The sequence below is a fragment of the Oenanthe melanoleuca genome, chromosome 2 (assembly GCF_029582105.1).
Source record: "Oenanthe melanoleuca isolate GR-GAL-2019-014 chromosome 2, OMel1.0, whole genome shotgun sequence".
Classification (NCBI taxonomy): domain Eukaryota; kingdom Metazoa; phylum Chordata; class Aves; order Passeriformes; family Muscicapidae; genus Oenanthe; species Oenanthe melanoleuca.
Window position 1 is genome coordinate 87,004,644 of NC_079335.1, and position 18,533 is coordinate 87,023,176.

The window sequence follows — 18,533 nt, forward strand, 5'->3', positions numbered from 1 at the left end:
TGCTTCCCAATTTACTGTCTCTCTGTGAGCTGAATCTGGTCTTTGCTGACAAGAGTGGAAACTGCCATTAGCAGGCAATACAGACAGATGCTCTTTTCTTCCACAGGCTTATTTCCCCAGAGTTTAGTGAGAACACAAGTGGCTCACGTGCCAGCTGTGCTCAAAAGAGCCACCTCAAACACTTCTGTCCCTGCACAGAGAGCTTTGTGAGGATGCTATCTGAATCAATCCAACTAAGGCACAGATGGGCTTGCATCATTTCACCTTGTACTCTCCTCTACTGCCTGCCTGCCCCTCAGTCATACTCTGAGGAAAATCATGTTTACATTCCACCCCTTTTTCAGAAGTCTTTCATAGGAATTACACTCTCAAGCTTCCTATCCTGTTTACAAAACAGCTTACTTCATTCGGGGAGCAAGAAGCAGATTTCAAAAGGCATAAACAGGAGTGAGGTGCCCACATTTTTTTTAATGTTAGAGAGTTGGTTTCTTTACATCTGGATCTCCACTGCCTGTCCTAGGAGATAAGACAGAAGTCAACTGGGGATGTCAGAAGGACAGGCTTTAACATGCAGGGTACTAGACTGTTTGATTCTCCTGTTCCACAACGATTTGCACAGTGGGAATCAGAATGGATGACAGTTACTTACAGAGATGATATGTCCTTTCAAGCCATGTGCTGAGTCTGCACACTCAATAACAGCACTTAGCTGTGGATAGCCTACCCCTGTCTTAATCCGAGTGGTACACACAGAACCTAGACAAGAGAACAAGAGGAATAAACATAGCCCATTAGGATGACAGAAAATATACAGAAAAAATGTGCTTCAATCAGCATTATTTTTCTCTCAAGAAGTCTCTATTGCCTATGCTGGCTTCTTACACATAAAAGAAGCACATGGGAACTTGAGCTCTGAAATGCTCTCACATCACTTCACAGGAGCTGTAGCTGAGAAGACTAATGTCCCCCTTTTCTTCTCCAGGGCTAGTCCCAGTTTAGTTCTCATCACTAATACATCTCAGTGAGGGAATTACTGCATCACAAGAAAGCAAATCTGACTGAGGTGCCTAAGGGAAGGGACACAAAGACCAGAACCACAACCCGTGAGACTCAGCAGCAGCATTTATTACCTGAATATTTCTTCTAATAAATATTTATATCTCTTTTCTGCATGTTTAAAGAAGTAATTCTCTGATAAAATCTGTGCTTTTTTTTTTTTTTTTTTTTTTTTTTTTGCAATAGTTTTTCCCATCTTTTGTTTAATACTGTAGGCAGAGATATTTGGTTGACTGCAATTTTGGAGAATATAAAAAGATTAGCACATAGCATTTAAAAAGTGAGATAAGTAATCAACTGAAAGCTGTATAGCACAACATCAAGGGAAGTATTTGAACTATACCTTATCATTGAACTATATTATTTATACACATACATTGAGCATGCATATATGCATAGATAAAAATAAAGGTGTATAGATATAGATATAGATATAGATATAGATATAGATATAGATATAGATATAGATATAGATATAGATATAGATATAGATATAGATATAGATATAGATAGATATATAGATATATATGAATATATATAGACCTTCTGGAATACCTTCTCTATTTTTTTCCTCAAATTAAGAGTCAAAATGAGGACTGCTTTTTGCCAGTCTAGGTCCTATAATTTAGGATAGAGACCTAAAAGGTCTGCATGATAATAAGAATTTCAAAACAGATTCTATATCAAATGCAGTGAAATCTGGATCCCTTCACTCAGCTGATATGCAGGCATACTCAAGCTACCAGTAAAACAAAAGTTACCAAAGATCCTTCAAAGAAATGACAAAGTGAAAACGCTCAGAAGAATTACTGCAAAATAGTAAGAAAATTAGTTTTAACATAATTTTCACAGGGCTTGTATTTTACAGTGTATGTAATGTTTTAAAATAAATCACTGGTGTTTTCTACAGGATAGATCATTATCTGGAAAAGAGACTCAAGATCTGAGGAAGGAACATTTGTTGCTCGTGGGTTTGCATGGTCAGCTTGTAGAAATCTGCTCAGGAAGATCTCCAAGGAGGACTACACAGCATTTACTGGTATTTCCATGTTTGAGGCTACAAACTATAATTATTCTTCTTTTAAATCTGAATTTGCCCATGACAATTACACCATAAAATCTCTGTTGCTTATTCTTCAGGTATTTATTGTTTGATACCTTCCTGGGCACAACTGCAACATTTATTACATAATTTACTCTGCTCCAGTTATCCATTCATGGACTATAACTATCTGGCACTCCAGAGTAAACAATCTGCCTGCACTGCACTGGCTGATCACAGCTATACTGTCAGTGGCATTTGTGTTAGCCACTTTAAAATCTAGCCCACATATGGTGACTCCAGCAGTAGTCTAAGAAGAAAATAGCAAGAGAAGGAACATGTGAAGGAAGGCACAAGGCAGTGTATGCCAGACAGAAGTATTAGGGAAGGAAAGATAGGGAAAACAATCTAAGAAGTTCAGCGTCCTTTTGTTTATCCTTGGAAATGTTAGACTGATATGTTAGAGTGCATGTAAGTGCATGTAAACGCATTAATGTAAAATTTTAGTTCCCAGCCAATAGTAACAGGTAAAGGGAAAGTTCTCTGTATTTCACAATTGATGCCATTTCATCTTTGAAGACATTGGCACGGATAATAGCTTCACAGAAGACAAATCATAAAGCTATTTAGAAACCCATCTTTCCTTGACAGAAGTAAACACAGTATCCTTTGAGCTTTAGCTCAAATGGCTCACCCTCTTTTCAAAAGGCTGGAAAAGTGTTCCCAAATACAATAAATGTTATCAGTGATAATGTCAGGAACTCGGGCAGCCCAGTGCTTCCAATAACAGGCATCTTCACTGACTGAAGGTGCCATGTGCAACACTGTGCAGTATGAAACACTAGCACCCTATGTATTTCTTAAACACACTGTGTGCAAACTCACTGGTACTTTATTGACCTGAGTGGGTCTTGGCATTCTAACAGGCAAGAAAACAGCATTATACACTTGTTCCATCTGGCCAACTCCTCTACCAATGGTACCAAAAGCCATCCTTATTTGACTTACCTGGTCCAATACCCACTTTAATAATATCTGCTCCAGAAATAATAAGTTCTTCTACCATCTCGCCTGTCACCACATTGCCTGCCTAGAAAGAAAGAACAGTATCACATGTACAGGAAATTTCAAGACTACTGCAGTAAAGACAAAAGATGATAATGTAAAGTTTTATCCAGAGCTTTTACAAATTGAACTATACAGAGTATGGAAGAATATAGCTTACCATACTGTTCCTTGGACATGCCAATGAGACTAAACCAGTTGTACAGGTAAATTCTCCAACCAAATGAATTTAACAATTAGTCCAATAAACCCTGATCCTTAGCATCCCATCAGGAGATCTGCTTTGTCATCCATCCCCCTAATCCTTACTCAGAGGCTCTCAATCACATCATCCCTAACCAAAAGGGCTATTCTTCTCTCTTATATACAGTGAACTCCTCCACCTCTCCTGCCCTACCTCTCTCTCCTGAACAGCCTAGAGACCTCCATGCCTTTTGCCTAACTCACTTTGCAGGAAGAAGTTCAGATCTTGTTTAAAACACTGGAAAATGTCTTTTTCCTTTCAGATTCAGTATTTTGCTCACTGCAAGTAAGGCGCTATTCTTCTAATTTTGTGCATTGGTGCCAAAATTAGTATGTATATACAGACTATATAAATCTGAGCATTCATACCATATACACTCATTTGGTTGTGGTGATGTCACTGGTTAAAAACAGGGCTTTGGTTTCCTCTGCATGACCTTTGCAGAGATACAGAGAGTATGCTGCTTAGGGTGACATCTTTGAAAGCAGTTCTGAATTGGTTTGTGTTCTTTACCATATTTTTCCTTGCACTTCAATAGCTCTTTTCCTCCTTTTGCCTACATTGTTATCTTGGCTGAAAGTGCAGGCTGCTCTCTCAGCCTTTGTCTTGCTTCTTCTAGAAAATTTCTTCTATTGGCTCTCACCTAATCAACTGCTTAGTCTTTGTTTGCCTTCATCCCAGACTTCCTTTAAGTCATACCAGATAGATCTTTCTTGAACCTGAGGAATGAGAACTATCCACAGTGGTACAGGTGAGTTCTCACAAAGGCTTTGTTTCCTTTTCTATGGAAATACCTTGCCTGACACACAGGAATGCATTTGCCTGTGTCACACTGATGGCTTACAGTCACCTTATGATCCTCTCATGCCTCCAGGAACATTTACTTATTCAAAATTGTAGCCCAAACTTGTAGAATTTCCCCTGATACTGTGTTACCTATTCCTAGAGTAAGGTTTTTCACATGTGATTTGTTCAGGTAGGGACCCTCTTCTGTCAGAGCTTCGGCTGGGTATGGGGCATGCAGTAACATACCATGAGACACAGATTTTTCTGATCCATGGATGCTGTGAATGCAGAGAATGCCAGTGTGACAAAATTGATGATACTTTTAATAAAAGAAACTACAAAACAACCTTCTAGCACACACTTGGTAATTGGCTTGCAAAACTGGTGCAGCAAGTGCAGAGAGCTGCCAGTCTATTTCTATTCAGTAGAAGGAACATTTTGATGCAAGCTCAGTGTGACAAGACAGGCCCTTAAGTGTGTCCAACTGTGGATCTGATGGATCAGCAGTCAGAGTGAGGCTAGAGATTAATTCCCTTGCCAGGAGTATCCTCTGTCCAGATGATTTTCAGGGAAAAGACTGTCTTCAAAAAGCAAAGATTTCAAATGACATTTGAATCCTATTCAAAGGAGATTTATGAGCTAAAACCTACACTTTGAGTTACATCTGAAAACAAACTGTTAGCCAGTGCATTTTCAGACCACACTTTCCTCTCTGCAAAGGGCTGCACAAGACAAATGAATGCTGACATAGCACATGCTGAACTGACTCACTACAGCTGTACTAATTGCATTCCCATACTCTGAGGGAACATTGTACAGGAATGCAATCCTATAAATTGCACCCACAATTTAAGAAAGACATTAAGGTCTTTGAATGTGCCAGAAGAAGGTAGCAAAGCTGGTGGAGACTGAAAGGCAGTACTGTGGGGAGTAGCCAAGGCATGGGGTTCATCTAGCTTGGAGAGAAGGTGGGCAAGGGGTGACCTCATTGCTCACTACAGCTTCCTGAGGAGAGGAAGTGGAGAGGGAGGTGCTGAGTTCTCCATGGGATCCAGTGACAGGATGCATATGAATGGCTCAAAGTTGTGTCTCTCAGGGAGGTTCATACCTGACATGAGTAATTAATTCTTAAGCTAGAGAGTGGACAAACCCTGGAACAGGCTTCCTAGAGAGGTGGACAATGCCCCATGCCTCTGTGTTTAGTTCCCCTCACACCCTTCTTGTAAACTGGAGTAACACTTTCACCTTCTGTCAACAGGAGCCTCCCCAGACTCCCAAGACCTTTGACAGGCAATGAGAGGGGTCCTGCTCTAACACTTGCTAGCTCCTTCAGTACTCTCAGACAATTACAAACCAAATTTGGTTTGTACTTTAGCTCCATGGCTTGTCTCATGTCTACAGAACATTCCTAACTAGAAAAACTGCATAAGATAAACCTCCAGTTTTCTACATCACCTGTTTTCCACTTCTACAAAAGACAGGCTATTAATTTCTGAAGATCTGAATTTAGATCAAAAGATGTTGAGAAAACCTCTTACATAATGATATTGCAGGATTTAGCAAGTGTTCGTAACAGTACTGATAGGGGCAGAAGAGGAGGCAAATTCTAAAGTCCTTACTTAGTATGTTTTTATTCAAATGTAACTACTGCTGAAGTCAACAGAAGGATATCCAGGGAACACTGGGCAAGGCCTATTCTCCACTTACTGATTTCTGACTCCTATTTTAACATTTATTTATTTTTACTGAATTTTGCTTCCTTCTTTTATTAGCCTGAAACAGCTGACCCGCCACCACCTGAAGCACTTATAAAAACAATGATAATATCAAGCAGCAATTTGTGGTCTATGATACAGGACCACTTAACTTGGCTCAAAAGAGCATGATATTGATTAAAAATAAAACAAAATAGAACAATCAGGAAATAAAGGATCTATAAGAGGTACAGTGTTTCAGCTAAGTGCTGCTTCCTTTCTGCTCAGTGGTAATCTGTTATACTAAGTGCTGTACATTCCAAGGTGGGGTGATGGAGAGTGTGCCACTTAGGACATGAAGGAAGCAGTTTATCTTAGAAGGCAGATGACTACCTATTCTGTATGACACACACCACATTACAACTCGGTGAAATACTGGAATACATTCAGAAGATTCATAAATAGGGAGGAGCAGGTATTCCAGTCAGTGGTTCCATGAGATTTGGGATCAAATATGTATTTAACTTAAACAGCAGTGTCTTCTCATTAGCAGAACATAGAGGGTTGTCAAACTGTCTCCTCAGAAATGCTAACCAGACGTTTACTGTTAAGTTACTGCTAGAAAATGTTGGAACTGCATATGTTGGTTCAAAATGCTCATCCTAGCAGGGAAAAGCACTTATGTGCCCAGCACACATTTTTCCTGGAATGCATGTACACATATCACTGTCTTTCTGAATCTGCAGATCATTAAAAAATTTTCAAGGAAGACATGGAGCTCTACATAGCAGACTTCAACGTGCCAATGAGAGGCTTGCTTCTTCTAGGGATGTTTTGCAGACCTCAGAGAACACAAAAAAACCCACTATGAGAGATGCACAGCTATCTGTACGTGGAGAGACTCCAGTATGACAGTTGAAGAAAAGTCAGTTTACTCACATCCAGCTGAACAGTGCTTTACTGAAACCAATGCTTGCCTAACCACTGATACCAGTATTTCAGCTGAATTGAGGTAAAAGGGCTTTTGAAGTCCCCACTGGTATGGTAAAGGCAGAAGACTTCAACTTAAAAAGATCTGAAAAGGTCAATATGAAAAGACTGAGACTACAGAAATGAAACCCTCTTAAAATGAACTTAAAAGAATAGAACACAGTTGGAATGTGCACAGTGAAGTCACTACAGACAATGCACTTTGTAGTGTGTTTACACAAGCAGTCAGAGAACAAAGCAATTGGTGGTAGTATTGTGTTGTACCATCACTCAGTATGAGGTTTCAAGTGAATACCACCCTGGATCATTCCAGCGCTATCCAGGATTACTGAACTGTGGGTCAACCCTGACGAAAATCCTGGCCTCAGAAAAGTCAAAGGGAGTTTCCCTACTGACTTTAATGAGATCAAGATTTTACCTAACAGGATTATAAAGACTATGGCTTCTCTGACAGAGATACAAAATTAGTGAACACAGTAGGGCAGTGCCTCTGAATTTCAGTCAGGCATTTGATACTGTGCCTCATGAAAGCCTGCTATAAATATCAACTCATACTGCATAAGACAGGAACACTGCTGCACTGATTGAAAGCTGCTGGCAAATGGCAATGGATGGAGCTGGGGAGAAGTGTCTATGACAACAGTTCTCAAACTTTCTTCTTGTATCCTAGAGGAAAGCACAGTCTGTGCCTCCACATTAACAGGAAGACGGCCAAAGGACACTTCCCACCCACAAAAGCAAGGAATGCTTAACCATGAGATGGAGGGAGATGCCCTTTGCAAGGCTGAGCCATACCCAGTGGGTGCTTGCACTCAGTACTGTGCCTGACCTAAGAGGCTGAGCAGCATCACCCTCTCCTGTCCTGGGATCCTTCCTGGCCCCTGTCCTGAGACTCATCCCTGGTGGACACACCATGACTGAATTTACTCTGGTGTGTGTTCCAGGGATGAACTGGGAGTAGTCTGCATGGCTTTCTCTGACTGAATACTGCCTCTAACTATGGCCCAGAAAAGTTCTGCTAACTCTAAGGAGGAGCAACAGTTTCTGGCTCCTGCTGTTCCCCTCTGCTTCTGCTTTGCAATTCTGCTTGTCTCCTTCTCTGGCCCACATCTTATGGGTGCTACTGTATCTCCAAGTGTGCTCCTGCCTCAGTCTTTCTCCTGCCATACTTCCTGCTCCCCTCAGGATTGCTCTTCTATAATGAACAAAGGAATATCATGAAAAAAAAAAATCAGGATAAAAACTTGGCAAATGTTGCTGGCAAAGGTAACTTTGCTTGTAAAGACTTTCAGGGTGATGGAATAACCCTAAAGTCTACAGTTAAACTAATAAATAAGGACTATGCAACCTGTAATATAAAGGCTTTGATCCTCCATCATGAATACTGCCTAAAGGTTTTCTTTAGACTTGAGTAAGCAAGCAAGCACAATTGATGAACATAATGCTCTGCAACAGCAAAATACCCCAATGGGTGATCCTCTTCATAATCTTCCTGGTTCTGGGAGGCATTTGTGAGACACTCAGAAGACTTAAATACTCCTTCTTCCCCCATTTCCAAGCTGATGAGGGATTTAAGACAAGTCACGTTGTACCTTTGTGCCCGTTTGCCTTCCCTACCCTTTATGTTCTATGGAGAAACTGATCTTCTTTGTAAATTAATACAAAATGCAGTAGTGAAAAAACCTTGTGTCAGAACCAGGCAGAAGAAAATAAGGTCATGTGATTATAAAAGTAAGTATTTAAAAAGTCAGAAACATGTATTTGAAAGGCTGTTACACAAGAGACATTCTCCATCTGCAGGGGAGTATTGGCCACAGAGAGTACTACATTAACCACATCCCCTTTCAACCTCACAGCTGAACTCATTACGTGGCCCCTGGGAACACACATTCCCTGAGATCCAGGGTTGGGTTACTGTTATGTATTGCACTGCAGCTGACTGTGGAATGAATAGTCATGCTGAGGAAAGCAAACAAGACAGCCTGCAAGGTCCTGGAGATCACTTTCAGCTATGAGAAAGCTTCTTTATTTTTATACCTCCTATTTAACAGCTAACTCTTTTGTTTGAAAGCCCCAACAGCAGAGAACATATTGCAGGCATAGCACAGACACATCAAAGCAGTTGGAACAGGTAGCAGCAGGACATGTCTTCCAGATTACCATTAAAAGGAGCCTAGACCAGCTCCTGCATTTCAGCCAGGAACAGCTTCAAAAGGCCATTTTGGCACAGAATGTGAATTGACTTGGAAGCAGGGCAAAGGTGGGTGTCTCTAGTTGAATCAGAGACCTTCAGGGACTGAACAGACTCTGGAGGATTTGGAAACCTGAAGGTTTTTGAACACCCCAAGTTTTTTAGAATGCTTTTAGGAGTGGAAATCATTGCTGAGGAAATATGAAAAACATAAGCCATATCAAGCCACATTCAGAGAAAGGAACTACAATCGGAGAAGGCAACTGAACAGGTTAGGGCTGTAAATGTGCTCAAGCAGGTGGTGCTGTCAGGACAATGAGACCTGAAGTAACAATAACCTTAGCCACAAAAGCAGAGACACTAGGAAGGCAGCTGAACAGACGTGGAAGGTGTATGAGACTGGCCTAAGGACCCTGAACCAAAATCTGGGGCTGATACCTGACTTTGACATTGACCTCTCTGCCTTCTGGGAAATTCATCTTGGTTGAGTTCCCTCCTCAGTCAGCAAAGTCAGCAATCTGTGGGGAGGTGGAGGAGGGCACAACACATGATTTTCTTTCCACTCCTGACAGAGATGATCTTTGGGTTTAACTATGTAATTTAAGCTCCCTCCCACAACTCCTCAAAGACAAAGACACTGGAGTAATCATGTCACCAGGGACAATACTTCAGATCCAAAGCAAGGAAACAGTTTCATCCACCACTGCAGTGAATACAAAGCAGAAAACTCAGAAGGCCCACATTTATAATTTCATAGTTCCAAAATCTCTCTCCAAAGACATGAGAAATATGGTCATACTAAAATGGTTCCCACCTCTCCTGGAAGCTGCTGAAGAATGCCTATTCATTAGCCTATGATAATCCAGAATCCAAGAAGCATTCCAGCTCACTTCAGTTTTCCATCATTCAGAAGCAAGAACACTGCCTTCCTCCAACATGGGAGAAAGGAATGCATCCTCCTCTGAGCTGCTTGAACATGTTATTCTTTACTGAACCACAGGAGAATGCACATTTAGGAATATTCTTATGTCACATTTACTTTACATGCACGAAGCTTTATCTCTGGCATGTGCTGCCTGAACACATGATTTTTTGCTGCACTGACTTGAAGAAAGGCTGGTAGACTCATTACAGATCTGCTTCTTGTTTGAGGATTTCTGCTTATCTCATGGAAACAATTCAGACACGTTTCTTCAAGAGCCCTGGGAAAGCAGTAGTGCACTGCTGCAAGGAGTTCCATGTCCATGCAAACACCCTATTTTTAGTGCAAAAGCGCTCAAGGAAGCATGGAATTAGTACTCTGAGATGGGATAGTTACATCACAGAAAGCATCATGAAAAGCACTGACCGTTTTGCTTCCTGATAATGCTGTTCACAATTGCCCAACATCCCTCTCATTCTTATCACAGGCAAGGATCAGTCTGCATTGAGCTGTCTTCATAGTGATCAAAAGTCATTGGCCCCAACTGGCCAGAAATGTTGGCACCCTTCCACAGCAAACCTCTGCTTGGAATCACCAAAACAAACATACCCACTTAATGATTAGAGGTCTCACCTAGTGTGGGAAGGAAGACATGAGTAGGAAAAGAAAGAACTGGATCCACCCAGTCCTCCGTGCCAACTTAATCAGACAGCTGTATCAGAGCACATGCTAAACATTCCCACAGAAATCAGCAATGGAAGACAGGCAATGACAAACTGTTATTAAACATCCTTCCTTACTTCCCTTCCTTCTCTAGCCTCTGATGCCTCTTGACTGACTCTGATGCCAGTCAAACTCTGGGTCCTGTTCCTGGACAGAATTCACACACACACATCCTCCACCCTTTCTACACACTTACCATAATGGTGTGATGTGGGAACAGAGCACGGACGGACTTCACAAACTCCACAAAATACTCTGAATAGCCGTTTGCCACATCCAGGCAGATGTATTTGATAGCTGGAATGGCCTCTAGAATACTTGTTAACTTTTTCAAATCATCTTGTCCACTACCTGAGCTTGCTGCTACATGCTAAAAAAACAGAGAGAACAAAACAGAGTAGTAAGTTGCAAAAACTGAAATAAACACACACAATTTGTATGTCTTTTCCTGCATAGTCTTGGCAGGACTTGTGCTGGTAACTAGTGAAAAATCACACTATGTAATATGAAATAAATACCTTCCTGAGAAAATCAGTGGGCTATTTCTGTCTTGTTTAAATGATATAAAAGAGAGGGAAATTAGCATTCCAGCATTCATTCACAAGTGGATTGTCACAGGCATATATAATCATCTGAGATCAATCAAGGTTCAGCCATACTCATATTAACATGAACACAGATGAAGCCCTAACTAGGTATATTTCCAGGAAGTTAGAGAGGCAAAATTTGGGGCACTGTCAGAGAGTAAAATCTGGGTCTTTAAGTTCACAAAGCATTCCTGTGATCTACAGAATCACAGAATAATTTTGTTTGGAAGGGTCCTCTGGAGATTTTGTTGTCCAATCCCCTTTCTCAAGCAGGGTCAGCTACCATTGAAAACAAGCAGATTTCTTCCTTTGTCTTCCAGTGAGTTCTTTCCAAAAGAAAAATAGTTTCCACAGCTGTTGGCCTACAAAAATTCTGCAGAAATCCAAGGTCACAGAGTAAGTCAGTATTAATCACTATAGGAATGAGATCCTATTCCAGTCATTATGTACCTCAAGTAAGTTTGGAAGTGTTCAGCCACAAGACATTCCTGGGACCACTTTCTACCCTATGCTGGCATATAAGTAATCCTCATTGGCTGAAGTGCTAGCTTCACTTTCAGACAACTCTGTAACCAATAGCCTTTTAATATAATTCTAAAATGTGCCACAGGTAAAAATACAACACAGCTGTGTGGTATTCTCTTCTATACCAAGAAAGATCACAAACTGCACTGAACTTTGAGCAGGAAGGGGAGATGGCCAGGCATACTTAACAGTGCCTCTCCTGGTACAGGGGCCTGCCAGAAGAAAAGAAGCCTGGATGTAAGAGAGTCACAACTTAAGTCAATGTTTAAATTTACTAAATACAATGGCTCAGGACCCTGTGAACAAGTGAGAAAGCACAGCCAGGAATAGCACAAAGTGACCTCTGGTGCAAGAAGGTAAGACACATGAGCTCTGACCAATTTCAATGCTCATCCCTGCTTGGGCCCAGCACCTGGGACCCTCCAGCCTGCAGACTGCAGCTCCACTTGCACACCTGGCAGCAAACACTTTGCCTGGCACAAGGGTGTGCAGGGCCAGCCTGTGGTTGAGTTACTCGAAATTATTCACACCGGTTCACTACCACAGCTCCCAACAGAAACAGAAGCACAGCACTCATTTCCTTCTTCTTACTTCAGGATGCTTCTCTGTTTCCATTCCAGGTATATATAAACTTCGTTTTTTTGCATCTTAATATAAACACTTTCAAAATTGACTCACATAGTTCTTCTTTTAAATCAGGACAAGCCACTTCCCTTGATGAATTTAAGAACAGCAAGTATCTTCATTCCCCAAAACCTCACTTGACAACAGTATTCCCAAGAGACTCCAGTGTATGTGAGTTCAGAACAAAGCAATAAACCACAATAATTTACAGTAGAAAAATGTACCTCAAGGCATTCTGGGTGATTGGCAGCAAACAGTTTCCATTCTTCCAGAGAATAATGCTTGTGAATTGCAGTGAACATTGCATGCTAGCAAAAAACCAAGAGAACTGATATTAATGTCCAAGTTAGTAATTTTTCCCTCAGCTGCAAAATAAGCCATTATAAAACCCCCTTTTAAGTATAGGCTCATCCTGCCTGGAAAAAAAAGAGTAACAATGAATAGCAGACCAGGCAACTGTAAACAGCTCTTCAAAAGCAACTTGGCATACTCAGCCAACCTTTCAGGACCAGGTTCATGATATGCTTCATTAAGCTGCTGTCAGTATTTTGAATGCGACAGAGGCTCATTAACTTAGAAAGTGCTGCAATTCTATCCCATAACCTACATTTCAAAACTTGTCAGCTAATATTTTTTCTTCTGGCAGGGAGCACAAAGGGACCTCAAAAACTAAGCTCTAGAAGCTCTACCAGAAGTTGAGCTACACCCAAGATGGAAGCTTCCCAATATGGAAGCATCTCCACTGAAACTTTCTTGTATCAGGAGCCCTGTTTGTGGTAAATGCATTGTTGTAAAAGTACACCTGCTTTTTCTTAATCTGTAGTTTTGAACTCGTGTTCCCCTGTTCTCCAACAAACGTAGCTAAAAATCAACAAAGGCTGCTCATTGTCACCCAGCAGCTTCCCAACTGTTGCAGAAATGAGAGTTAAGACTTACTTTTGCCATAACCACAGCCATTTCAAATGTCCCCACAGTGTCCATGTTTGCCACTATAATGGGAATTCCTGTGTATGTCTGCTTGGAGTTACGGAAGGTGAAGGTGCGTGTGAGGTCGACCTGCAGTGAACAGACATGCATTCTTTTAAGTAACTGATTGTAATCTTACACCAGTTTTGCCACAGATTTCAGATACAGCACATTTAGACACAGCTTCTTGATTTTCCTCACATTTCCTGTTCCTTTTGTTCCACTATTACATCTTTTTTTTTTTTTTTAATTTTTAACAACTCTGCCTTCCAAATAAAAAAAAAAAAATTCAAAATAATGTTTTCTGCATTAAATAGAGCTCTTACTTAAGAAAAAAAAAATCAAAATAACATTTAAAAAAGAGAAAGAACAAGGCAGAAGGGCTTGGAAAGAAAGGACAATGAGGGGGGCTCTGGGTTATTGTACACAGAAGTAACCTCAGCTGTTTGTATGGCTGCCTGAGAATCTCAAATTGAAGTTGTACCTCCACAGAAGTCACAATTTCAACTCTCTCTGTCTTCAAGGCATAGAGGACTTTATTATATTGTCAGTTACCTTAAAGAGTGGGATAAAGTATGTTCTTTTGGTCATGAGTAACCAGCACTCTTGCCATACAATATAAGAAATCATACCCTAGCTTGCTAAACCAAGAAGCTGCTAGTTTCTGTCTTAAAACTGTATCTGCCTTCACGTTCATACTTATTTCTTCTTCAGCACCTTCAAATGATCATGGTAACATCAAGCATTTTTTTCCTTACCTCTGCAAGAGGTATTATCAAATTAGATCAGTTCCCACTGGCCTACCTAGGATCTCCCTACCTAGGACAAAAACTCTCAAAAGGAAAAAAAAAAAAAACCAAAAAAAAAGAAATGCACACTCTAAGATATTAGAGTTTAGTCTCTAGCAATAATGAAGCCTCCTTCTGTTTTCACTAATCCTCTCTGCAATTTTATCCCAGTAACATTTGGAGACCTGAAATAAACTGAAATCCATCACTAGAAAGAAATTAACAGAAAAAATATAGGATTTTTTTACTATTCAATTAAAACATATTTTGAGCACTTCCAAATTGCAGGCTAGACTCTGATTAATACTGTGAGGAATTTATTACTGATTTGTATAAGAGAAAGAACTTGATGCCTTAGTGATAAACTGTGAATCAGGTTCTCATATAAGTTGTAAGTGAAGGGTCACTTTAGTGAGCAAGCTAAGATATATCTTAATGGAGACTCTCCCTTCTCCCATTTACTATCAGAGCTCTAATTCTCCAGCCATCATGGATGACAACCCGTTCTTACAGGAATTTTAGCTGCACCTAACATTAGAAAATAGTATGAAAATAGGTATGAAACAAGTATGAAAATTTAATTTACTTTACTCCCTCTTTATACAATGTATTAACTAGAACCCAAGGGGAGGGGGGAAACAAGAGTATCCCACAAACAATTCCACACAGATACCAGCACCAGAACCACTGCCCTACAGTTTTACAAAGGAAAAACATCTCTTTCAAAGGAAAAACATCTTTTTCAAAGGAACTTCAGAAACGAAAATAGCTACGTTTCAGAAAAGACATCAAAATACTGAAAAATAGCCACAAGGCAAGAACTTGCCTTGTAATTTTCAGTCCTTCACACCTTTAGCGTCTCCAGTATCCCATAGCAATAAGACAAATAATATGTTGCATAAAAACTACGACCTTTGCCTGGTAAATACATTCAGTGCTTTTTCTTGTTTTATGAGAGACAATCAACAGCCACTACCCAGTTTCACCTTTTCCATTCCACTCCTCACTTTATGGACTTTCAGTACATCCTTTACAGCTGATTGTTCTCCATACTGAATTATCCTGGTATGTTCAGCTTTTTCCTCATGTTGAAATCAGTCAACACTGCAGATCATGCTGGCTGCCATTCTCTCTACCTATTTTAGCAAACTGTGCTGTTCTTGTAGACTCACTTAACTTTAAAAAAAGAATTAAATTAACCACTTCCTACAGGACACTTGCCTGGTGAACTTGCAATGGACGAAGTGCATGAGTAAGTCCAGCCAAGGCAAGAGCAGGCTGTGTGAGTACCAAGACCCCGCAGACAGATAATGCTGCTCCCATTCACATCTTTGCTCTAACCAATTTCTATATTTGAATTCAAGCATCACATTTTCTGGTATCTTTTCAAAAGGAGAAAGCAACCGTGGGAAATGAAGACAGTGCAAGGAATCAGAAACAAGTACCAACACAGCAAACCTACAAGATCCGCAAACATCCCAAACTGTCTCTAGGAAGCTGACTTAACTCTAGTCACTGCATAAAAAGCTGTCCTTGCACACAACGAGGCACTCGCACCAGAGAAGCAGACGCTTCCCGATATAAGCTTCAAAGAAGCAGCTTGCTGGGTAACAGGCACTGTAGTATGCTGCCTCTGTTCCTTTGCCAGAACTATTTATTTATATTCTTGTTTTGAAGCAGACTGGGGCTGTCCATTTCTGATCTGGCTCTCGCAGACTGTTTATCCCTGTTGCCACAGCCTCAGTGATGGTGTCCAATTTCTTAACCTTCATCGGTTTTCACTGACCCCCTCATGACACGCACTTCTTCTCATCTGCAATGTTTTAACAGTTCATCATAGACACCCGTTACAACCCTGCCATATCAGCTCATGTTCCTCCTATCATTTTCGCTTCCCAGCAGCCCTTCTCTCCACAGCCTGCACCCTGCTAAATATACAGAGGACTGCACTTGAAGGAGCCATGTGCCTGCCACTCACTCGGTGGAGCACAGCTCCACCTGTTTGCCGGGCCGGCACAGTGAATTCTAAGGAGGGATCCATAGGTCCCCAAGCAAATGGCTTGGAAGTGCCCACAGGCTTTACATGTGGTAATTGTACACGATGAGAGTTACTCGGCCGAGACACTGTTCATCATAAATTAAAAATTACTTGACGGAGATCAACTTTCTAATGAGGGCCTCTCACACCTTCTTGAGGGCACAGAAATTTTGTTTAGTTGTTGCCCTCAAAATCCCTCGCCATGGGTCCATAGTAAACAAGCCTCTCTTTTTCACTTTCCCTTTCTACCTCAGTCTCTCTCTCTCTTACAACTCCATGTCCCCTGGAGAAAACCTTAATCCTCTTTTCATCCCACAACACAACGTAATTCCTTCTTTAGTCAAACTAAATCCTTTGTTAACCTTGGGGTTGTGTGGGGTAAGGCACCTTCGATCCTGAGGCAGCCATCTTTTTTTTGTGGATGCAATCGATCCCTATGGAATTGATTTCCCGGGGTCTTTCCCGGCCCCTGATGAGACAGAACTACAGAACTGTGCCGGCTGACAGTGGCCAGCAGGGACACAGCCCTAGGGGGACTCCAGGGCCCTGCACACTCAGGTCACACGGGGGTTAAACCCCAGCGAGAGTGAAAAGCACCGAGGTTTGATGTGATTTTCATTAGCACCCCCCATGATGGGGTCCCAGCTCGGGGCACCCTGCGCACTGAGAGGCACTCCGCTCCCCAGCATGTCCGCGAGTTTATTACTTTTTTTTTTTTTTTTTTTTTTTTTTTTTTTTTTTTTTTTTTTTTGTTAAAGAGCACACCAGTTCCCCGGTACCAGCACCGCCCACACCCCCGAGGGTGAGGGCAATGCAGGCTGTCAGGTGGCATCACCGGCTGCTGCCGGCCGGGTAACCGGACACCCGTGTCCTGCAGCGCTGCTGGTTCGCCGCCGCCCCTTCCGAAACCGCAGCTCCGGCCCCGCTCAGCGCCGCAGAGGCACCTGCCAGGAGCCAGCAATCCCCCAGTGCCCCCCTTATATTCCAGCCTGAGGAAGGAGGGAGGCCAGCGCGGCACCGGCCGCCCCCGGCTCCGCTGGGGCCGTGAGGGGACACGCCGCAGACTTCGCAACCCCGGCCCCGTCCTCCCCTCCCGGGAGCAGCGGCATCCCCCGCCACGCAAAGGGCGTCTCGATCCGGGAGGGCATTGCTCCGCTAGACCAGGAATAAAAATAAAGCAAGGGGGAAGGCGGGTTAAGGAAGTTAAGCGTTGAGAAGGGGGGAAGGGGTGGGGGGGGAAGCATGCTGGGTTTGAATGCCCCCACCTCTGCTCTGCTTTTAAGGCTGCTCCTTTTAGGTCTGACCAGGACATCTTTAAAGTCCAGTTTGAGGTCTGCGTCTACCCGGGGCATCTTGCTGGGCTGCGGGGGCCGGGGCTGTCCTGGCGGCGGAGGCGGCGGCAGTGGCGGCCCTGCTGTGCTGGCTGCACCGCCCCGCCTGCAGAGCCGAGCCGAGCCGCGCCGCGCCGGCCAAAGCCCGCCGGCCGCGCACCGAGCGTATTTATAGGGCGCGGGCACCGGGCCCCATCGCTTTATTAGGCGAGGGCTGTTTTTAGCCGGCCGGCCCCTGCCCCGTCCCCCGCCGCAGCCACCCCCGCCTCTCCGCCGGGCAGCGTGCGGTGGGGGGCAGACGGGGACGCCTCGCCCGCCCGCAACCGCCCCGTGCGGGGCGAGGCACCGGCGGCACCGCGGCGGCCTTAAGGGCAAAGCAAGGGCAGAGGAAATGGCGCCTCCATGTGACCGAGCGGGCCCGCCGCCGCTGGTACCGGGTGCGGGAGCCCGGGCGGGCACTGCGGGGCTGAACGGACATCTTGGCCTGCCTCCTTCCCTCTACCTTCCGCCGCCCCGAGCGCGGGTTTGCGGAGTTCCCCAACGCTGTAAGGGCTGCTGCAGCGCGGCCCAAATGCTGTCCCTCCAGCCATATGAAAGAGACACCGCTTGGTCTAGCTGGGCTGCCTGGGAATCCCCCTTCCCGGGGCGCTCCGCTCGGAGCGCAGCCCGGCTCCCTCCCCGGCCGGCATCCGGCGATGCTGAGGCAGAGCTGCGCTCCCGCCGCCCTGCAGGGCTCAGCGGAGCCGGACGGCGGTGGCGTTAGAGACGTTGGGAAATGTGCAGCTGGCCGGTCGTGGGAGAGCGGTCAGAGCACACGGAGCACAGCCACCTGCGGCTGCCTCAGGAATTTCCTACTTCGCTGCACTTCGAGAAGCAACACGGGCGTTTTGTTGGGGTTTTTTTTGCTTGGTTGTTTTGGGGTGCCCCCCCCAGCATACAGAAGCCTGATTTGTGACTATTT

The 18,533-nt window shown here is 43.3% G+C and overlaps 1 protein-coding gene across 1 annotated transcript in view; it reads right to left on the bottom strand.

Annotated features, from left to right (window-relative positions):
- GMPR (guanosine monophosphate reductase) overlaps window positions 1-17,938 on the bottom strand; it is a 41,628-nt gene extending 23,690 nt beyond the window's left edge. The window contains exons 1-6 of the mRNA XM_056483725.1: window positions 17,507-17,938; window positions 13,386-13,505; window positions 12,674-12,757; window positions 10,910-11,083; window positions 3,107-3,188; window positions 650-756 (exon numbers count right to left, since the gene is read on the bottom strand). Of these exons, the coding sequence (XP_056339700.1) occupies window positions 650-756; window positions 3,107-3,188; window positions 10,910-11,083; window positions 12,674-12,757; window positions 13,386-13,505; window positions 17,507-17,593 (654 nt within the window). The 5' untranslated portion in view covers window positions 17,594-17,938. The remainder of the gene's footprint in view (window positions 1-649; window positions 757-3,106; window positions 3,189-10,909; window positions 11,084-12,673; window positions 12,758-13,385; window positions 13,506-17,506) is intronic.
- Between the last annotated feature and the right edge of the window lie 595 nt (window positions 17,939-18,533).